The sequence below is a fragment of the Globicephala melas genome, chromosome 9, assembly GCF_963455315.2.
Source record: "Globicephala melas chromosome 9, mGloMel1.2, whole genome shotgun sequence".
Taxonomy (NCBI): Eukaryota; Metazoa; Chordata; class Mammalia; order Artiodactyla; family Delphinidae; genus Globicephala; species Globicephala melas.
Window position 1 is genome coordinate 5,660,873 of NC_083322.1, and position 23,680 is coordinate 5,684,552.

Here is a 23,680-nt window from a genome sequence, read left to right on the forward strand (position 1 = left end):
AGAGAGCGGTGGTCCCACTCAGCCACGCTGGTCAACGCTGCCACTCAGCCTGAGCACAACAGGGGACATCGGTAGGATTAGTGGGTATCTGCTTCTTTGGCAACCGCCATGGACAAGAATACCTACCATGACGGAAAGCTCTGATCGCATCCTCATTTCTTGGGCCCGGCTTTCACCTTCTTTTTGCAGGAACCAGGCCTCCCGGGCTGGCGTCCCTTCTTGTACCCCAAAATTGGTGCCACACCCAGGGCCCTTCATCAGCACCACTGGAAAAAGGGGTTGTTAGTGCGCCTTTTGTGGTAAATACAACAGCGTCCCTTTACCGAAGAGGTCAACCCACACCAGAGCGCAGGCGCATGGGTCTTAAATCCCCTCCCCCCCCGCGCCCCACCTCGGAAGGACGGTTCTGGAGAGTTCTCAACAAACAACGGCTGGTGTTTCGTTTGCCTACTTAATTAGCCACGCAGGTGTTGACAGTTAAAGATGTGTCAACTTGCGCTATTTATTTCCCGTGAGGTGTGCGGGATCCGCAAATCCCAGGGTTGAGACCAGAACTGGGGGGTGCGCACTTTTTCAATGAAATGCATAACATTTTGAATTAACGCATATTCCATTCTTCCCACGGTCCTTCACCCATGGATGATACTCAGTCATCACCTGCATCATCAAACCCAGACTTACGCTAATATAGCAAAGAGTTTAAAAAAAAAAAACACACGAGTAAAGTACTAACCAACCAACAGCCCAGCGAGCAACCGCCACGCGCCTCGCGCCTTTTAAGGGCTCAGAGGGCGGGAGTCCACGAACCTCTCAGCGTTCCACCAATCACCGCATCTCTCACACCTTGACCCGCCTCCTCACCCCGACCTAACCAATCACTGGGGAGCTAGCTTCTCTCCGCCCCTCCCGTCCGCCACCGACCCTTACGAAGTTCGAAGCCTTCAAACCTCACTGGTGCCCAACCGCGCGGTCCCAGTCCGAATTTATTTTTAGCTCCCGGGCAAGCAGCCCCGCCTCTGGCTCCTCCTCTCCACCGCCCCCAATGGGAGAAGGAGTTTCCGTCGCGTCATCGTGCGGGCGGGTTAGAACTGCCCAATCAGCGCTCGGAGAGAACTGGTGTAATTAAAAAGCGGCGGAAGCCGGTGGGAGGGTCATGACGCAGCGAGTTTCAGTCGTGATTTTTCCAGGGGCATCTCGGCGTCCTCTCTTTTTCCGTTTAAAGTAAAACACCGCCCGACGCAACCTCGTGCGTTTCGGGGGCGAGGGCGGCCGCCGCAGCGGGAGTGCGGCGCTGACGTGAGCCTCTGTCTGGGGGCCCTGCGGCGGCGCGCGGTCACGTGGGCGTGTTTGGGGGCGGGGCCGCGCGGCGGTTCCGGGCGGTTGGGCGCGCGAGCGAGGAGCCGAGGCAGCCGCGCCCGCCTGCCCCGCCCCTGGATGCCGCTGTGCCCCGGCGCGGCCGCCACCGATCGCAGCACAGGAGCCGCCGCCGCCGCGGTTGATGTGGTTGGCCCGGGGCTGAGGAGGCCGCTAAGATGCCGCAGTCCAAGTCCCGGAAGATCGCGATCCTGGGCTACCGGTCTGTGGGTGAGTGGCGGGCGCCGTGCGGCCTCTTCGCGCCCGAGCCCGGCCTCGCCTGGGCGCTGGGGCGCGGCGGGCCCGGCCAAGTTTGGGGCCGGCGCGGCCATGTGGCGGCCGCGCGTTTCGTAACCAGCCGCCCGCCGCCACTGCCGCCGCCGCCGCCGCCGCCACCTCCATCTTGAGCGGAGGCGGCGGCGCGGCCGGGCCCGCGGGGCGGCGGCGGCGGCGGGCGGCCCGGGCGCGGCGGGAAGTGTCTGGGAGGCCACGGGCGGACGGGGAGCTCAGGTTGGTCCGGGGCCGGGGAGGCGGTGCGGGGTCTGCCGCTCGGCCGACTGCCGCGGGGCCCGCAAAGGCAGGAGCCGCACCTGTCCCTTTGCACCTCCCCGCGGCGAGCTGTCGTGATCGTTGCTAGCCTTTCCACCCCCAATTAAAGTCCGTGGGATTTTAACAAAGGAAATAGCACCTTGCGGTTTTTCTGTCTGTGAAGTTCAGCATTTTAAAGAAAACCAGGGACCTAAAGGACGTTTGGCTAGTAAGGGCAAGTTTCCTACGGAAGAAACTCGGAAGTCCTCTTCGGAAGCCCCTTAGATGCTGCCAGTGGCCGAAGTAGGAGGGCACAGAAAGGAATTTTTGATCTCTCGGTGTCCTATTTTTCTTTGGGAAAAAAATAAGGTCAGGTACTTGTAACCAGGCTGTTGAAGTAATTCAAAAGTTTCCCCCCCACCCCCGAAAAAGGTTGACATATATTTGCAACTGTTGGTGGCAGTCGCTTTTTTGCCGAACGGAGGTGGTCTGGGGTGGAGTGGAGATGGAATGGGTGCTAGAAGACGAGTGAGAAAAGAGAACCGTTGGACTTAGCCATGCTTCAGGGTGAGGCTTTATGGTCTTTGACAACGGGCAGCCTGGAGAAATTACCTTTATCTTTTCGTGTTGTTTTTAAGAAGTAAATGAGCCTCAGGAGAATGTGCGCTTGACCACAGTGAGGCGGGGGCGTGAAAGCAGGTTTGGAGTCTCTGGTGATTGCAGAAGGAGGAAGGCTTGTAACTGCCGGCTGCTCATTGGACGGACTCCCCGAGCTCGCTCGCTTTCTGTTCTGCTTCTTCACCCCCATTTTCCACGGCCAGTGCCAAGGTCTGTGCTCTTTGCCCAAGACTAGCTACAGCGTGCTTACTCATCCTTTTATCATCTCTCTCCGTCAAAGGGCTGGGGGGTGCAGAGGGGAGTCAAGATCAGAGGCTGAGAGACGCTTGTGTAGAGATAGGGGTGACTCCTGTAGGGTGCAATGCCAAATCGTGTGGGGGAAGAACAGGTGACAGCGTTAACAGCTGCAGCCATGAAGGAACCGTGCCTCAGCTGGAGGCTTTTGAAGTCCCTGACCGTCCCGAATGCCTGTATGGAACCCGGCATCCCACCTTTATTGGCAGTCTGAACCACGGAGCCCTTTGCTTCTCTGCATTTTGAAGTGTGGGACTATAACATATCTAGGCTCTTGAGTGAGTTCTGTCTAATCAGATAGAGTGCCCACTAATTAAACGTAGCAGTCTCTGAATAATCAAGTTACAGGTGACCTGTACCTGGGCTACCTGATCTAAACTGGGAGAATGCCCCCAAAGATCCCGACTTATTGACCCCTTGAAATTCTGGAGCTGGTGATTCCAGTCTTCAGTAAGCAAGTCTAGCATTTTATCACTGTTTTGCTAAAGAAGTTCCTTATTTCCAGTCGAAACCCATTCTGTCTTATCTGCCTTCTAGTCATCATGCTCCTAAAGACCCAGATGTGACACATCACCCCTTTGCCTTCACTTGACATTTATTTTAAACTGCTGTTAATAAAATACTGTGCTAAATTAGCCTCCAGTGTAAGGCTAGTAAGTTCAGTCCCTGTTTTCTGTGCCTTCAGTATGTCATATTGCTATATCCTACGTCATTTTCTCCGTATTTATTTTCATATGTGGTGATTAAAGTGAAATGTATTTTGCAGAGGTTAAATTATTCCCAGTCTTTGCATTTGATTTTACAATTGTTTACCTTTGTTATGAACCAGGACATTTTGTAGTTGTGGGCGCTTTTGTTTTGCCAGCATCAAAAAAGGAGATAATTCCCTGATTCCATGTAGTAGCTACTCTTCAGAGAATTATTCACTATTCAGACTTGAGTTTACTGACACGCTTGCTTGCGAATGGCGCTATGCTAGAGAAATTTGAGTATCTGTGTTTCTTTTCTAGGTTGTGTTACTTTGTGATACTAAGCTGTTGTGTCATATTTACTGGGGGTGGGAAAAGGCTAAGCTAGAAACCACACCTTTCCTAGAATGTTTTTTCGGTTAAATATCTTATGCCAGTTTGACTAGTAAAATACTTGTAAGTTTATTTTAAAAGTTTGCCTTCAGATAAAACTAGCAAGTGCAATGATTGTTTTACTACTTGGCGTTCAAATTTTGTATTTTCTAAAAACATTGATAAACCTACCAGTGAGGAAAATATAATTAATTCTCAGGTAATTTATACAACTCTTTTTTTCCCCCCTGAAGTACTTTTCCTGTTATTTACAATGTTAAGCTTTTTAGGACACGTCACCTGTAACGCAGGCTGGCTTTCAGGGAGTGCTTTGTAGTAATTGTTTTAGTGGTGGCCAAATGTACCAGCTCCCTTACATCTATTGTTTCTAACACAAACGAGTAGTCCCGTGATAGGAGGTAACTAAACTTAATCGAATTAAAGTTATAGTGTCATTTAATTATCTTCAAATAAAATCTGGCACCTTTTTCACTGGAATGTTCTACAGAGAGCTTTGATAATGGAGTTTACCATTAGACCATCATCAAAAGACTGTCATACGTAAGCCTTAGGGGTTAACAAGCAGGAGGGAATCACAGGAATGTGAAAGATCTTAAGAGAGAAAATGAAACAATTCTGTGGTTTGGTAAAAGGCAATTCAGTAAAAGTAACTCAAATTATTACCTACCAGTAAAGAACATGCATCCTTTGATTTGGATACTTCAGAGGGAAAGATGTCATTAAATTTGTTTCCGGTAGAATATAGTCCAATTGTATTCTGATTTACTGTATATTTTTTAATTATCCTATCCTTTTCTAACACATTGCATTGAATTTTTTTTTTTTTTTTTTTTTTTTTTTTGCGGTACGCGGGCCTCTCACTGCCGTGGCCTCTCCCGCTGCGGAGCACAGGCTCCGGACGCGCAGGCTCAGCGGCCATGGCTCACGGGCCCAGCCGCTCCGCGGCATGTGGGATCTTCCCGGACAGGGGCACGAACCCGCGTCCCCTGCATCAGCAGGCGGACTCCCAACCACTGCGCCACCAGGGAAGCCCCTGAAAATTTTTAAGGTAAAAAGTTGTGTACCTGTGGGAGGGCATAGTCCTATAGTGACCACCTTGTGTTGAAGCTTGAAATTAACTTTTTTTTCAATGTCATACATTGTTTTGTACAAGAGAATAATCAGAGCTTGAATTTGCGGTTATGACTTCCCGTGCTTAATGTAATTTTTTAGACTTTTTTTTAAGTATAGTTGACGTACAATGTTTATATAAGTTACAGGTATACAACAAAGTAATTCACAATTTTTAAAGGTTATACTCCATTTATAGTTACTATAAAACACTGGCTGTATTGCCCGTGTTGTACAATATATCCTTGTAGCTTATTTTGTACATAAAAGTTTGTACGTCTTAATCCCCCACCCCTGTATTGCCTCTCCCCACTGCTAACCGTTAGTTTTGTATATCTGTGAGTTTGCTTCTTCTTTGTTATATCAGATGTTACTTTGATGTCCATGTGGGTTATATCGATCCCTACTTACCTTCATCTCCCCGAAAAGAAACTCTACTCATTAGCAGTCAGTCACTTCCCATCCTCTCCTCACCTCAGCCCCTATCATCCACTGATCTACTTTCTGTTTCTATGAATTTACTTATTCTGGACATTTCATATAAATAGAATCACGTATACGTGGTCTTTTGTGCCTGGCATTTGTCGTTTAACATAAGTATTTTCAAGGTTCATCCATGTTGTAGCATGTATCAGTAATTCATTCCTTTTGGTTGACAAATAATATTGCATTATTTGAATATACCATATTCTGTTCACACATTTGTCAATTGATGGACATGCAGGCTGTTTCTACACTTGAGCTATTAGAAGTACTGCTGTTCTGAGCATTCGTATTTCACATTTTGTGTGTGTGATTTTTGTGTAGACATGTTTCGCTTCTTTTAGGTATACTCCTAGGAGTGTAATTGCTGGGTTGTATGGTAATTTTATGTTTAATATTTTGAAGAACTGTCAAACTGTTTTCCAACCATTTTACATTCCAGCCAACCGTTGAAACTGGTTTCAATTTCTCCACATCCTCGCCAACACTTGTTATCTGTCTTTTTGTTGAATTTTTATTATTTTTTATTTATTTATTTTTTTATTGACATATAATACAGTTGACTTACAGCATTGTGTTAGTTTCTGGTGTACGGGAAAGGGATTCTGTAATATATATATTCATATTCTTTTCAGTTATGGTTTATTATAGTGTATTGAATATAGTTCCCTGTGCTATGCAGTGGGACCTTGTTGTTTATTTTATGTATAATAGTTTGTATCTGCTAATCCCAAACTCCTAATTTATCCCTCCCCCTACCTCCTTTCCCCTTTGGTGACCATAAGTTTGTTTTGTATGTCCGTGAGTCTGTTTCTGCTTTGTAAATAAGTTCATTTGTGTCATATTTTAGATTCCACATTTAAGTGATATAGAGTATTTGTCTTTCTGTCTGGCTTAAATTCACTTAGTTTGATAATCTCTAGGTCCATCCATGTTGCTGCAAATGACATTATTTCATTCTTTTTTATGGCTGAGTAATATTCCATTGTATATATGTATCACATCTTCTTTATCCATTCATCTGTCGATGGACGTTTAGGTTGTTTCCATGTCTCAGCTATTGTAAATAGTGCTGCTGTGAACATACTGCATGCAGGGTCATGCAGTAGTTCTATTTTTAGTTTTTTAAGGAATCTCCATACTGTTCTCAATAGTGGCTGCACCAACTTACATTCCCACCAACAGTGTAGGAAGGTTCCCTTTTCTCCACTCTCTCCAACATTTGTTATTTGTTGACTTTTTAATAATGGCCATTCTGACCTGTGTGAAGTGGTACCTCATTGTAGTTTTGATTTGCATTTCTCTAATAATTAATTAGCTCATCTGTCTTTCTTGTACCAGCCATCCTTATGGGTATGAAGTATCATATACTATTTGCAAATAATTTCTTCCATTCTTTGGGTTGTCTTTTCACTTCCTTGATGGTGGCCTTTGAAGCAAAAATTTTAAATTTTGACAAAGTCCAATTTATTTTTTTTCTTTTGTCACTTGTACTTTTGGTGTCATATTTAAGAAACCATTGCCCAATCCAAGGCTATGTAGATTTACCACTATGTTTTCTTCTAAATGTTTTATACTTCTATTTCTTATATTTGGGTCTATGATCTATTCAGAGTTAAATTTTGTATGTGTTGGGAGATAGGAGTACAACTTAATTCTTTTGTATGTAGATATCAAGTTGTCCCAGCACCTTCTGTTAAAAGACTATTCTTTCCTCACTGAATTGTCTTGACATCCTTGTTAAAAACCACGTGACCATAAATGTACGGGTTTATTCCTGGACTCTGTTCCTTTGAACAGAGAAGGACGAAACACGGAAGCGTGAGCCCTCTAACTTAATTCTTTTTTAAGATTGTTTGACTATTCTGAGTCCCTTGTATTTTCATACGAATTTTAGGACTGGCTTATAAATTTCTGCCAAAAAAAAAAAAAAAGCAACTGGGATTTTGGTGGTGGTCTACAGTTTTGCAAGTATCTTCAATACGTGGTTTAAAAAACAGCTGAATTCTCATATGTGCTTCTGAATTCATTCTATTGCAATATGTTACTTTAATAATTAAAGTATATGTGCCTGCACAGATACATACCTGGGAAAGGAAGGAGCATTTTAATACTACCTTTTCAGGTAATTGTGGGTATTCTTTGACACCATCGAACCAAGACTCCATAAGTGGTAGTTTGTTAGAAGTTAGTTGTAGCATCTAAACTCACGTGGATGAAGTTTGTTTTACTCTGTTACACTGAACTCTGTTGGTTTGTTTGCACTTTGAATGGGTCTGCTACCCATACCTGATTTGGGAACATCGTACGTTTGTAATTCGGAAAATATTGGTTCACTGTTAATGCAGATCCTTCCACATTTTGACGCATTTCAATATACCGGTATTTCTTTAAATGACATTTTTAATATCACCATCAATCTCAGAAAAATCTAAATATTGGGAAGCTGTTAAGTTCACTCTGAGTGATGCAGAATTCTAATTCCTCTTGAGAGTTCAAATTTGATTGTTGGCAAAATGCTACCAGTTTTACTTAAAATGACAGTCTCATTTCTTTCATTTCCAAGAAAATGTCTGCCAGATACCCACATCTGAAACAATGATAGTTTGTTGGTCATTCTTGCAAGTAAAAATGGTGTTCCATGATAAAAGTGTCTGTTTCAGACCACTTCCCAAACCGTTGCACAAGTGCTTTTCTCCCAGACAGCGTCACACTTCAGTGTGTAGCAGCCATGCTTTATGCATACATCCCATTTTGTCTGCAGGACATTAAAAAGACATGTATTTAAAGGTCAAGATTTAATAAAATAAATAATTTTTACCACTTCCTCAAGGACTTTGTTAAGTAAAAATGGCGTGGCTTTTTTTTTCCTTTTTTGCTGTGGGTGCACGATGGTGAAGAATACAATGACTGTCCGCTACAGTTTGTGACCACTGTCTGATTTGTGCTAAGGGGCACCAGTCTAGCAGTTTTACCCACCACTGGTTTAGCACCATTTGTGCATATATGAACATAGTGGAAAAGGCAAATAATATATGGTATTATGGAAATAGTTTTGACTTGTGAGCCCCCTGAAAAAGTCTCAAGGGACCCCCAGAGTTGTGCAGACTGTACTTGGAGAGCCATCGAAGCATGGTGTGCGGGATCTTGCTGGACTGCTGCTCACTCCTTTTCAAGGGGGTGCGGTGACCGCAGTCTTAGAGGAGACTCCAGGAGAGGCCCTGCAGCACTGGACGAGGCCAGGATGGTGAGGCGGGAAAGAACTTGACATGTTGACAGCGGAAGGGATTGGGGCAGCCAAGCGTTGCCAGGTGGGAAGAAGAAGTGGGGTTGGAAAAGGTGGTCAGGAGCTGGCTGTACAGGGACTGTAGGGAAACTTTCCTCCTGTATAATAAGCGGTGAATCACTGAAGCCTGGGGAGAGTTAGAATGTCTAAATGCCGGTTGACTTGGCCTCTCATTGTTGTGTAGTTTGGGGTGAGGTCTTGGTTTTTGACCTGGTACTAGTGAAGCTCCCAAAGAGTAACAAAAATTTCAAGGTGGCAGCACAGCAGGATCTGTATGCTAATTAACATGGTTTTCAAGTACAATTATCAGCAACTTTATCACAAAATGAGAAATAGCCATCCTACCTGTGATTATGGAGTCAAAAACGTACAACAGTTTCCTTAGCTTAGGGTCTGGAAGAGAGACTTAATAACTTTAATACTGTCCATGAGTGGATTGTACTTGTTTATTTGAATAAATCATAACTGAACGTGGACTTGATTGTGCAAGTTAAAAGCATTATGAAATCTCTAGTGCTCACACTCGAGAGAACCTTTATTCTCATTTATTTTGAAGGACCAAATTAAGTCTTAACAGTAGAGTACTCACAGTCTGTCTTAAACTGATAACCGTGAGAATGTAAACTCTTGGGTACCTTTGACATGAATGGTTGATTGATTTAGAAATTTAATTTAATATCTCAAACACAAAGGTCCGGGGATACTATTTTAGTGTTTTAATAATCTTAAATATATATTGGGCATCTGATAAAAGAGAGCGCCACATGAGGCATTGGAATTTGAAGTCTAAATTGGTCTTAATTTAGAACAGAAGTGCCGGAGACCTTGTATTGCACTCTGTGGGCAAGTGAAAGCAGGGTGATTTAAGGATCCTAATAAAACTAACTCGTACAGGTCCTTGGTTGGTTGGCGTCCTAACCGTGGTATAATTGAGTTCCCTCTTACCCCCCTGCTCCCCCTCCTCCATTTCTCTTTTTGTTGCGCTTTCTTACTTGCAGAAAGACGCCTCAGGGACTTTTGAAAGAGAAATAGGCACTTTAACGTGCTATGTTATGGTCCTGCTTTTTGCAGGACTCAAAGTTGAATGTTAGCTACATGAAGGCACGGTAAATAATTTGTGGACATGGAGAGAAATTAACTGTGACTTTTACAGTTAATATAGTTTTAAGACATGAAAATGCTTTTCTTAGACTTGTATGTCTTGGATATAAATGCATCTGGCCAGTATTTTGCTGGTTTTCAAATCTAAAGCACTTTCGGAATTTATTTTAAAGAGAGTATTTAAAAATATAATTTCTCTTCAGTCTTGTTCATGATTTATATGAGTGACTGAATGAAAAACCTAGTTGGCAGAATTCAGCCATGGTGGCTGACATCAAGATGGAGGAGGGTTCCAAATGACCTTGGCGGACTGGACACACCACACTAAAATATGGTGCTCCGTGGTGGGGGTAGAAGTGGGATTTCCAACCCACCTTCTGGGAAGAAACTAGATGTGAGTATGGTCTTGAGTACACCAGGGGGCAGGAGTGCCTGACCACAGAGGAGAGCCATGCAAAAGTTCAGAACAGAACATCACTGAGGCGGCTGCTGGAGGAAAGGAGGGCCACAGATGTGAAGTCTTACATTTACATTTCAGAAGAATCTCCTGTATGCAGGAGATGCAGGTGGAGAGACCTGGATTAATTTTCTGAGCAGTTCAGTTGACAGGTTCTCATCGTAAACTAGCTCGGCCGAACTCTGAACCCCAGGCAGAGCGCTGTCTTCAGTTCTGGTGCCCACTTCGAGTAGTGGTTCTTAACTTGGACTTCATGAGCTTTGCCTGAGACTGGGTGCATATTTTCTAGGGAAAGAGTCCAGGACTTTTATCAGCTATCCAGAGGATTTCAGACCCTCAAAGGACTGAATTGCTGAAATGACTGATTGAAGAGGGCAGTGTGTGAGTTAAGTGTATCCCATGTTATTCAAATAGGTGTTCATTACATGTTTGAGTAACCTAAGTCCCTACTATGTGCCAGGCACTGTGTACTTAACCACCAAGGACAGGGCAGTCCTGATCTGTGCCCCAGGGAGCTTCAGTCTAGTGAGGTAGCCACAGTATACAGTTACTACTATTAATAATGATTGGCTGGTGTTTTTAAAGCATTTACTGGTGTGGGATATCTTTAAACTCCATGAGGTAGCACAGGTATGGTGAGGGATGGATTGGTGTTAGTATGTGGGGTCAGTGCAGTTTTAAAGAGCTTTTGAAGAAATAATCTTTATTAATAACCATTCATGCTGATTGATAAATATGCTTTATGTCTCAATTCATTTTCCTAACTTTTTTTTATTACTAGTTTTGGTCAGTCTTAAACTCCATGTTCTCATTAAAGATTGTTTTATAATTTAGGAATTTATCTCTTGTTTGCTTTTCTCTAGCTCTTACCCACCCGACCCCCAGCCTTCTCCCCAATTTCGGCCACAAATCTAGCAAAATTCACTCTTCATTGTTGCCAAACATATAATTGACTGCAGTTTATCAGTTCTATTCCCTTACCTTCCAACTTGGCTTTACCTATAAATCATCCCAGAGAGATGAATATCCTGTTTTTTAAAATCTTTAGGGAAGCAGGTCCATGGCCTTTCTTGTCAGCACTTTCATTTTTTCCTTTTAGCTTAATAACCCAGACAGTTAACAAACTTCTTAATTTATGTAACTCAGATCTTCGTGTTATGGTACAAACTTATTTCTCTTATTTTCCTCAGTGGAATGTATCTGGCAGCCTAGTGCTTGGCAATAGTAAGCGCCTAATAAGTATTTGAGGGCTTCCCTGGTGGCGTAGTGGTTAAGAATCCGCCTGCCAATGCAGGGGACACGGGTTCGATCCCTGGTCCGGGAAGATCCCACATGCCGCGGAGCAGCTAAGCCCGTGTGCCACAACTACTTAGGCCCATGCGCCTGGAGCCTGTGCTCCACAACAAGAGAAGCCACCACAATGAGAAGCCCGCACACCGCAGTGAAGAGTAGCCCCGGTCACTGCAACTAGAGAAAGCCTGCATGCAGCAACGAAGACCCAACGCAGCCAAAAATAAATAAATTTATATATTAAAAATATTTGAATGAGTAGTAATTCTATGAACCAGTTTTATGTGGTTATTCTCTTTGTCAAAATAATACTTGCACCTTAACTTTTTCTCTCCTAGCATCTGTTTTTTGAAAATTGGTAAGGGAGTGTGAGAGAAAATAAGATGATGTCAACCGTGCTTAATTCATAGGAACAAGCGAGATAATTCATGTGAAAATGTTTTGTAAACTTTTTTAAGTGAAAGAAGGTTTACTTAGGGAGATACACACTCCATAGACAGAGTGTGGGCCGTCTTAGAAGTTGAGAGGCCCCGAAATATGGGGTGGTTAGTTTTTATAGGTTGGGTAATTTCATAGGCTAATCAGTGGGAGAATTATTCCAACTATTTTGGGGAAGAGGTGGAGATTTCCAGGAATTGGGTTGTAAACTCTTAAAACAGTGTCTCACTTGTAGGTTCTGGTGAACAATTAAAATTTGGATTATCTGTATCACATGCCCTCATCCGACTCTGTATGTGGTGGATATGTGGGGATGGGGATGCACATTAGAATCACAGGGAGCACTTCTGCAGAGCACACAGGAACTCCTTAGGCACCCTTTTTAAAATTAGAATGGTGAGGTGTTTTGTGTTTTTTTTCCAAAAGATTCCTTGGTGACCCTGATATATATACATCTCACCCTGCCCCCTCAAAAAAGCAACAAAAAAAAAAAGCTGCTATTGACAGAGCTACACTTTTTTTTTTTTTGGCTGCATTGGGTCTTCGTTGCTGCACACGGGCTTTCTCTAGTTGCGGCGAGCGGGGGCTACTCTTCGTTGCGGTGCGCGGACTTCTCGTGGTGGTGGCTTCTCATTGCGGGGCACGGGCTCTAGGCGTGCGGGCTCAGTAGTTGTGGCGCACGGGCTTAGTTGCTCCGTGGCATGTGGGATCTTCCCGGGCCAGGGCTCAAACCCATGTGCCCTGCATTGGTAGGCAGATTCTTAACCACTGCGCCACCGGGGACAGGACTACACATTTTTATAGTCAGCATGTAATTGGTATCGTGTATTGTGTAAGGAACACATTGTTAAAGAAACCTTCATATGGTTCGTTGTTATTCTCGGCCTTTTAATGATGATATTCAGGTTGCCATCCGTTTACGACCCCAGGTGATTCTGTAGTCTTTCTCTGCTGTTTGCAAACCTGGTACTTTTTTTTTTTTTTTTTGCGTTATGCGGGCCTCTCACTGCTGTGGCCTCTCCTGTTGCGGAGCACAGGCTCCGGACGCACAGGCTCAGCGGCCATGGCTCACGGGCTCAGCCGCTCCGCGGCACGTGGGATCTTCCCAGACCGGGGCACGAACCCGTGTCCCCTGCATCAGCAGGCGGACTCTCAACCACTGCGCCACCAGGGAAGCCCACCTGGTCCCTTTTATTGATGTCCTTCCATCAGTGGCTCCCAGAGAAGCACCTTCCTGGTACTTATTCATGTCCTGGCCCTATGGCACTCCTGACCAGCAAGACACTGCAGAGATGATGATGGGCCAGTGCCAGGCTCAAGCCTTAAGAAGTCGGCAGCTTCTGTGTTCTCTGGAGCTTCAAGGAACATGGGGGAGAGACCTTAGAAGACATGTGGGAAGGGAGAAGGTCCAGCCGTCCCAGCTGAGTCTGGCCCCCAGCCTCCCACCAGCGGAGGCAGCCAAGGGGTGACTTTAAGACCAGCACAAACAACCCAATCTAAAAATGGGCAGAAGACCTAAATAGACATTTCTCCAAAGAAGATATACGGACTGCCAACAAACATGAAAGAATGCTCAACATCATTAATCATTAAAGAAATGCAAATCAAAACTACAATGAGATATCATCTCACACCAGTCAGAATGGCCATCATCAAAAAATCTAGAAACAATAAATGCTAGAGAGGGTGTGGAGAAAAGGGAACACTCTTGCACTGCTGGTGGGAATGTGAATTGGTACAGCCACTATAGAGAACAGTATGGAGGTTCCTTAAAAAACTACAAATAGAACTACCATATGACCCAGCAATCCCACTACTGGGCATATACCCTGAGAAAACCATAATTCAAAAAGAGTCATGTGGGGCTTCCCTGGTGGCGCAGTGGTTGAGAGTCCGCCTGCCGATGCAGGGGACACGAGTTCGTGCCCCGGTCTGGGAAGATCCCACATGCCGCGGAGCGGCTGGGCCTGCGCGTCCGGAGCCTGTGCTCTGCAACGGGGGAGGCCACGACAGTGAGAGGCCCGCGTACCACAAAAAAAAAAAAAAGAGTCATGTACAAAAATGTTCATTGCAGCTCTATTTACAATAGCCCAGAGATGGAAACAACCTAAGTGTCCATCATCGGATGAATGGGTAAAGAAGATGTGGCACATATATACAATGGAATATTACTCAGCCATAAAAGGAAACGAAATTGAGCTATTTGTAATGAGGTGGATGGACCTAGAGTCTGTCATACAGAGTGAAGTAAGTCAGAAAGAGAAAGACGAATACCATATGCTAACACATATATATGGAATTTAAGAAAAAAATGTCATGAAGAACCTAGGGGTAAGACAGGAATAAAGACACAGACCTACTAGAGAATGGACTTGAGGATATGGGGAGGGGGAAGGGTGAGCTGTGACAAAGCGAGAGAGTGGCATGGACATATATACACTACCAAACGTAAAATAGATAGCTAGTGGGAAGCAGCCGCATAGCACAGCGAGATCACCTTGGTACTTTGTGACCACCTAGAGGGGTGGGATAGGGAGGGTGGGAGGGAGGGAGACGTAAGAGGGAAGAGGTATGGGAACATATGTATGTATATAACTAATTCACTTTGTTATAAAGCAGAAACTAACACACCATTGTAAGGCAATTATATTCCAATAAAGATGTTAAAAAAAAAAAAGACCAGCAGAGGAGCCAGCCGAGCCCAGCCTTGATTGTAGTATCAGGAAGAAATGAAATAGTTGTTGATTTCAGCCACTAAGTTTTGAGGTGTTTGTTACGCAGTGATTACTGAAACAGTAATTTTCTGCATTAGGGGTATGTGTGTGTATTCTTATATTTCTTGATATTTTTTCACGTGAGTTTGAGGATTTAACTTCAGTAGTTGTTACTGTATATCATTTTCTTAGATTTCAAGTTAATATATTAGATATAATTATTAGAATGTGAGACTAGGATTAAATGAAAGTGTCTAGAATGTGGTTATGTAATAAGTCCTCAATAAATGTCATTATTATTACATAGCAGATATTCTGCATGTATCGATATTTTCATTTAATCTTCACAAGTACCTATAAAGTATGTGCTGTTATTATATCTATTCTACAAATGAGGAAACAGACCAGGAAAACTGCCTACTGTCACATAGCTAGCTAATGACTATCCTATTATGCTTCGTAAAAAAATATATATATGTCTTCCCTTTTTAATACTTGTTTTAAAATCAAGTTTTGTTTTTCTCTGTCTGACTTATTTCACTTAGCATAATACCCTCCAAGGCAAATACTGTATGCTATCACTTACATGTGGAAAAAAAAAAATGCAACAGGGACTTCCGGGGTGGTCCAGTGGTAAAAAATCAGCCCTCCAATGTAGGGGACACGGTTCGATCCCTGGTTGGGGAACTAAGATCCCACATGTTGTGGGCAACTACGCCCGTGCTCCTCAACTAGAGAGCCCATGTGCCACAAACTACAGAGCCCACGCCCCCTGGAGCCTGTGCACCACAGCTGGAGAGAAGCCCACGTGCCTCAGCGAAAAGATCCCGGCTGTCGCATCAAAGGTCCCGCGTGCTGTAATGAAAATCTGACGCAGCCAAAATTTAAAAATGGTAAATATTTTAAAAATTTAAAAATACAACAAAGTAGTGAATATAACAAAAAAGAAGCAGATTCACAGTTACAGAGAACAAACTAGTGGTTACCAGTGGGGAGACAGGAGGGCGGAGGGGCAACCTAGAGGTAGAGGATTAAGATGTACAAACTATTATGTATAAAATAAGCTACAAGGATATATTGTACAACACAGGGAATATAGCCAATATTTTATAGTAACTATAAATGGAGTATAACTTTTAAAAATTGTGAATCACTATATTATACATCTATAACTTAGGTAATATTGTACATCAACTATACTTCAATAAAACAAAGAAAAATCAAGTTTTATTGAGGTATAATTTATGTCTAATGAAGTTCCCATTTTAAGTGTAAAGTTAGATGGGTTTTGACAGATTTATTCACCTATGTAAAACCATTACTCCAATCAAAATAAAAAACATTTTCATCATCCCCAGAAGTTCCCTCATGCCCCACCCCACTCCCCAGCAAACACTGACCTGCTTTCCATTACTATCGATTAGTTTTTCTTGTTATAAAATTTCGCATAAATAGAATCACACAATAAATTCTCTTATTGTGTGACTTCTTTCATTTAGTATAATGTTTTGAGATCCATCCATGTTGTCACATATATAAGCAGTTTCTTTTTATTGCGGAGTAGTATTCTGTTGTATGCTTATACCATAATTTGTTTCTCCAGTCACTTGTTTCCAGTGCTTCATGCTAAGAATAAAGCTTTGATGAGCATCTGTTGTATGTTTGTTGACACTGTCATTTCTCTTTGGTAAGCACCTTGGAATGGAGTTGCTGGGTCACATGTATTAAGTTTTTAGTTTTCTGAGCAACTACCAGTTTGCCAAAGCATTTGTACCGTTTTACACTCTCGCCAGCAACAAATGAGGCCCATCCTCACTGACATCTGATATTGTCAGTTTTCTAACTCTTTAGCAGTACTGATGTGGTGGGCCATGGAAATTTGACTTTTCCCGATGACTAATGACACTGAGCGTCTTTTCATATACCTCTTGACCATTCGTATATCTTCTTTTGTGAAGTGTCCAAGTGTTTTGCCTTTGTTATTGGGTTCTTTTTATTGAGTTATGTATTCTGAATAATAGTTCTTTTTCATATATATATAATATTTTCTCCTAGTTCATGGCTTCCTTTTCATTTTCTTATGTTTCAAAGAACAGAAATTTGTAATTTTGTTAAAGCCCAGTTTATCAGTTCTTTTGATTATGGTTTACTCATTTTTTTATCATGTAAGGAATCTTTGCCTATCTGAAGATCATAAAAATGTTCTCATGTTTACTTCTAGAAGTATAATTGTTTTAGCTCTGAAGTTTCGGTTTGTGATCCATTTCCAGGTAATTTTTGTGTCTGAGGTAAAGGTTAAGATTCTTTTTTAAACTTGAAGTACAATTTACATACAGTAAAATTTATCCCTTTTTGTGTATGGCCCGGTTTTAGCAAGCACTCTATAGTTATGTAACCACAACCACAAGACACAGAACAGTTCCATCAACCCCCCACAATGCCCTTGTGCCCCTGTAGTCAGCCCTTACCCCCTTCTGTTTTCTGTCCCTATAGTTTTGTCTTTTCCAGAATGTAATATAAATGGAATCACATTTGAGATGTATCCGTGTTGTTGTGTCTATCAGTAGTTCATTCCTTTTTATTGCTGAGTAGTGTTCCTTTGTATGGATTTAATATAATTTGTTTATCCAGTAACAGGTTGAAGGACATTTGGTTTGTTTCCACTTTGGGACAATTATGAATAAAGCTGTTACAGATATATGCATACAAGTTTTTGTGTGACCATAGTTTTCATTTCTATTGGAAAAATACCTAAGAATGGGACTACTGGGTCATCTGATAAATGTGTGTTTTATTTTTAAAAAACTTTTTCCAAAGTGACTGTACCATTTTGCATCCCCACCAAAGAGAACAGTTGCTCTACATCCTCTCCAGTACTGGTATTGTCAGTGTTTTTTTATTGTAGACATTATTAATTAGATGTGTTATATCTCACTGTAATTATATTTGCATTTTCCTAATGAATAATGATAAGCATCATTTCACGGGCTTACTTGCCTTTTTTATATATAATTTGCTTAGCAGCAGTTTTATTTTTTTAATAAATTTATTTTTGGCTGCGTTGGGTCTTTGTTGCTGCACACAGGCTTTCTCTAGTTGCAGCGGAGCTGGGGCTACTCTTCGTTGCGGTGCGCGGGCTTCTCGTGATGGCTTCTCTTGTTGCAGAGCTCTGGCTCTAGGTGGACAGGCCTCAGTAGTTGTGGCGCACGGGCTCAGTAGTTGTGGCACAGGGGCTTAGTTGTTGCTCCGCGGCATGTGGGATCTTCCTGGACCAGGGCTCGAACCCGTGTCACCTGCATTGGCAGGCGGATTCTTAACCAGTGCACCACCAGGGAAGTCCTTACTTGCCGTTTGAATATTTTCTTTGTTAAAGTGTTCACATCTATTGCTCGTATGCTTAATTGGGTGGTTTTCTTATTGTTAAAGTTTGAGAGTTTGTTATATATCCTGATTCATGCCCTTTGTCGGATAACGTGCTTTGCACGTTTTCTCCAGGTCTGTGGTTTGTCTTTTCATCCCCTTAACAAGAATCTTTTACTGACCAGTTATAATTTCAATGAAGTCCAGTATATCCTTTTTTTTCTTTATGGATTGTGCTTTTGAAATCTTTCTTAACTCAAGGTCACAGAGATTTTCTCCTGTGTTTTCTTCCAGAAGTTTCATAGTTTAGGTTTTGCAGTTGGTCTGTGATCCATTTTTTATCCTATACTTGTATATGGGATATGGTCAGTTTCTTTCTCTTTAATATTGATATCCAGTTGTGTCAGCACCACTTGTTGAAAAAGACTGTTTCTTCTCCCTTGAATTGCCTTTGCACCTTTATCCACAATCAGCTGATCATTTATATGTGTGGATTTATTTCTGGAACCTGTATTTTGTTCCGTTAATCTATATGTCTGTTTTTATGCCAATACCACACGTCTTTATAACTGTAGTCTCCTAGTAAGTCTTGAAATCAAGTACATACTTGTTTCTTTTTAAAATTTTCTGAGGTTCTTGTTTCCCTTACAGATCAATTTTTCCATTTTTTTCCTTTTCTGGTTTGTATTAAATACCTATTTTGAAGCAGGTTAAAATGCCCATTTTTCATTTCTAGTCCATTTTTCAGAATTTCATCCTGATCTCCCTAGTGTTTCATCCTCTCATGTCCCTCGCCTCAGTAGAAATTCTCCAGTGGTGGTTCTTCCTTTTTTGTGTGTGTGTTTCTGGCCGCACCGCGTGGTATGCAGGATCTTAGTTCCCCAGCCGGGGGTCAAACCCATGCCCCCTGCAGTGGAATCATGGAGTCTTAACCACTGGACCGCTGGGAAACTCCCTGGCTGTTCTTTTTTAAAAAACATCACCACCACTTTCTAATCCTGTTGGGGGGAGGGGTGTACTTGACTTTTCACATAGGTGCCTTCCTTTCTGTTGAGATTACAGGATCCTTGTAGGTGGCAGTCAGGTGTATCATACTGACATCTTTTTCAGAATTCAGGTGCTCATAGAATCCTATTATGGAATAGGATCAGTTGATGTGTGTGGACTTAAGGTGTAGTGTGTTTGGTTATCACGTGCATGAGGGTTCCAAGGCACAAAGGCATTAACTTCCCCAGAGACACAGCTGGGGTTCACACCGTAACCTGAATTCAAATGCTGAACCTTAACCCACAGTCCTGTTTCTATTAATTATATTTCCTCAATGCCAGGGTGTATTGTGGTTTTAATTTACTAGTGTGCTCTCATCAACCCCTGCCCCGCAAAGCTGCCGTTAACAGATGATGTTTCTTAGAATAGATGGAATCCTGGAAATGGGAAAAGTTGATTATTACGTGGTGAATACTTTTTGCCCTGTGGCGATAACCACAGTTATTCCATTATTTACTTGAAATGTATTTTATGTGAAATAGTAGGAACTTATTTCAAAAGGTGTTACCTAGATTTTTTTTAAACAGAGTATTTGTGAAAAAAAAGTTTTTTCATATTCACTTGATCATGTTTAATCTGTTTTTTAAAGTAGAAGCAATTCCTTGGATAATCTCTGGAAACTCTGGGCATGTTCAGTTACAGTCTTCACAGACCTTTATAAGATTAATTTCGCCTATTCCAGTTATTCTGATGGCTGCTTTTTCTTAGTAATAGAGTTTTTGTGTGGCTGGGAATTTGGGATTACAGATTGGTGTTTGAGTTGTTTTCCTCTTACTTCCTCTGCCCTCTTCCCATCTTTACTCACTCTTTTCTATTGGGTTTTTTCATTGGCCATCATCTGGCCCCAGTCCACAGTCCTCTTGTGGGGAGCTTGCTTGGTTCCTGGTAGGACTGCGTCCTGTCCCATTTGCCACCCCCATCCCAGACACATAAAAAAATATGACCTCAGTGCTTGGTCAGCAGCTTTCTTTCAGTTTCTGGCTCTGGCCTCTTCCAAGGATCATTCAAGTCAATTATTAGAAGGCATCCCTGATGTTTGTTCCTTGAGAAATTTTTTTTATATATATAATTGTTTAATATATTTTTATTTATTTATTTATGGCTGTGTTGGGTCTTCGTTGCTGCGCGCGGGCTTTCTCTAGTTGCAGCTGGCGGGGTCTACTCTTCATTGTGGTGCGCGGGCTTCTCATTGCAGTGGCATCTCTTGTTGCAGAGCACGGGCTCTAGGTGAGCAGGCTTCAGTAGTTGTGGCATGTGGGCTCAGTAGTTGTGGCTCGCAGCCTCTAGAGCGCAGTCTCAGTAGTTGTGGCGCATGGGCTTAGTTGCTCCGCAGCATGTGGGATCTTCCCAGACCAGGGCTCAAACCCGTGTCCCCGGCATTGGCAGGGGGACTCTTAACCACTGCACCACCAGGGAAGTCCCCCTTGAGAAATTTTACTTCCAGATTGTGTCAGTTAAGAGTGGGTGTAGAGTCAAGTGATAAGTAATGTTTCTTAAAGCAGAGAAGACTCCTATCACTCTAAAATACAAATTTATCAAATAGAAGAGGAGTGATTTGAGTGATATTTATAAGATGCTAAAATTTTCAGTTCTGTTGCAATAATATTGCAATCAATTAGTATGCTCTTGACTGCGAAATAATTTGTCTCGTGCTGGTTTCAAGAATAAGGTTTATTCATTCACATAAATGGAAGACTAGTGGTTGACTAGTCAGTTAACTCAAGAACAGTTTCTTCCATCTCGTTTTTCCTGGCACCCTTGATCTTGGTCCAGGGGTTCTCAAACTTGTGGCACATTGGAATCACTCAGGGATCTTTTTAACAATCCCCGTGCCCTGGCTGCCCCTTGTAGTAATTAAATCAGAATTACTTGAGGGTGAGGTCCAGCCAGTAGTTTTTGGAATTCCCTCTGTGTTTCTGGAGTGCAGGTAAGTTTGCGAACCAGCGTTCTAAACTTTAGAACTTGGTCTGGAGATCAGTATTACCAGGGAGCTTGGTAGAAATGGAAAATCCCACACCCCACCCCAGATCAAATAGATCAGCAATCTACACTTTAACGTAGTCCCTAGGAGAACTGCTTATTCTTTAACATTAGGGAAGCCCTGCTTTAGAACACTGGTTTTCAAACTTCCAGACACGCTGGAATCACTGGAGGAGTTTGAAAAATACTGAGTGAAGCATGGGCCCCACCCTAGAAATTCTGATATATAGGGGTTACCTGAAGTGTTACCTAGAATCTGGGTTTTGCTATTGCATCCTATAGTATTCAAGACGTTCATTTGTCCCCCGTTATTTCCTGTAAATTGGTAGTTAAATCTAGCAGTTTGGTCAGATTTAGGTGGTTTCTTTCTCTTTTTCCTTCCCCAGCCTCCTTAAAATTGCTTCCAGGGTAGTGGTCTGTGTTTGTCTCAGGAGACCCATGATATCTGGTTATTTCTCCTTTCGCGGCATTAACAGCTGCTCCTCACCATTGCTTACATTCACTAGTTTAAAAAACCATGGTAATTATTTGTTATATTCTTTTGTTTACAAGGAATAGATACATATTTTCTCCAATTTATTGCATTTCTTGTGCTTTTTTATTTTACTGTACTTCTCACTATTAGAATTTATGTACCAAGCAATTTCTGTCTGTTTGTTCGCTGATATATCCCGACGCCTAGAACCGTGCCTGGAACATAATAGCTGCTTAATAGCTATTTGAGAAATTAATGAATTAATCCATACTCAGGGACTTGAAAACTCGGGATTCAGAATGGAATGAAATGTTACCAAGCTTGACACTATTAAAAATACAGGGCTTCCCTGGTGGCGCAGTGGTTGGGAGTCCGCCTGCCGATGCAGGGGACACGGGTTCGTGCCCCGGTCCGGGAAGATCCCACGTGCCGTGGAGCGGCTGGGACCGTGAGCCATGGCCGCTGAGCCTGCGCGTCTGGAGCCTGTGCTCCGCAACGGGAGAGGCCATGGCAGTGAGAGGCCCGCATACTGGAAAAAAAAAAAAACAAAAAAAACCGCCGTTGTGAGGCAGAACCGGGAGGAAAAAAGGTGTTTGGACAGCTTGGGGAGTGCACCTCCTTATTTTACAGAGTGAATAGTGCAGCTCTTCTGTCTGTAACTGATGAAGCTACAAGTCCAGGTTTCAGTGCGAGTAGTGTAACCATTTAGCTCTGGGGAGCTAGAGGGGAGAATAGACCACCTGCAGCTTGGTGGCTGTGTCAGCATCTGGTCCTTATGGAGGCAGACATCCCAAAGTCACATCGTGCCTCTGGCCAATAGTTTCTTGAAATTGTTGTTATACGTTGCATGCTTCACTATTCTTTGATTTCTTTTGTTAAGTGAAAGAGCTGCTGCTCTTGCTTAATTGCCTCCGTAGCTTTAGCCTCTGTTTTCCTGACTTTTTCCTTCAAGGCTCCTCAAACCAGAGGCTACACACTTTTTGTCAGGTACTGTAGTCAGATTACTACAGGACACACAGGTCACGTGCATCCCCATGGCTGCGTTTGATCTGGGTTAGTGGGGTGGAGCTTTAAGTGACTGAGATCATTTTCTGGAGGATGTGCTTAGCTCTGTGGTCAGGGATATAGCACCCAACGGCTGCAGCACCCAGCCAAGTCTTTCTATAGCACTGAGAGCAGAAGGGGAACGTAAGTCAGGGTGTGCTCCCCTGGATTTTTAAACATATTTAATAAGTATGTCAGAGGCATGTGAACAAACCATATGGATTGGAGTTAAACCAGTAGAGAAACGAAGAATGTGTTTAGAACTGTTTCAGGAGGAAGGTTTGGAGGAGACCAGGAGCTGGGATGGGTTGTAGAGCCCAGGTCCGGGAATCGCTTCTGTGGAAAGAAGGGTGTGCTGCCCGCTTCCTCTGCGCCGTGGTAATAATTTGAAGAGGGCCAGGCAGGCGGGCTGCGTTGCACAGCGCAGGGGCTCCCTTCACGCTGTCTGACGTGCACAGAGCCAAGGCAAAGGTGAGTGGAAGACAGCGGTGTCACAGCAGTTACCTCTAAGGTTCAGCCCCAGCTTGTAGTCATGGCTGTGTCCCAGTTCCTGGCCCATGTTGTGTGTTCTTTAAATGCTTATGATCTGAGCTGCTGGGAGGAACTGGAAGATTTGGGAACACCCTGCATACAGGAGGAGGTAGGTGATTTAGAATGGTCACATTTGAACTTGGCACCTGAGGGGGGAGTGGTAATTAAACTTTAGGGTGCAGCACATGAGTGGGGGTTTGTTAATACTCCTGCCTGGGAGGTTTGGGTGGGGCTTAGGAATTTGCAGTTGCAGTAAGTTGCCCTGGGATGCTGCTGGAACCACACTTGGCTGCTTTGTTGGGAAAGGGACACTCAGAAAGGATTCCTAAAGACAGAGGACAGAGCGAGGCGGGGGGCACAGCTTGAGAATGGTTGCCAAGCCACAGGGTTGGGAGCTTTTCTGCAGCTAAGCTCAACAGGCTCACAAAAGGCCAAAGATTAGATTAAGATCATAGAATTATCAGCCCAGAGAAAGGAAATTGACAGGTT

General features: G+C 43.2%; 1 protein-coding gene across 1 annotated transcript in view; it reads left to right on the top strand.

Annotated features, from left to right (window-relative positions):
• Positions 1–1,142: 1,142 nt before the first annotated feature.
• The window catches only part of RHEB (Ras homolog, mTORC1 binding), a 45,549-nt gene continuing 23,011 nt past the window's right edge, over positions 1,143–23,680 (top strand). Inside the window, exon 1 of the mRNA XM_030854262.3 lies at positions 1,143–1,584. Coding sequence (XP_030710122.1) covers positions 1,533–1,584 — 52 coding nt within the window. The 5' untranslated portion in view covers positions 1,143–1,532. The remainder of the gene's footprint in view (positions 1,585–23,680) is intronic.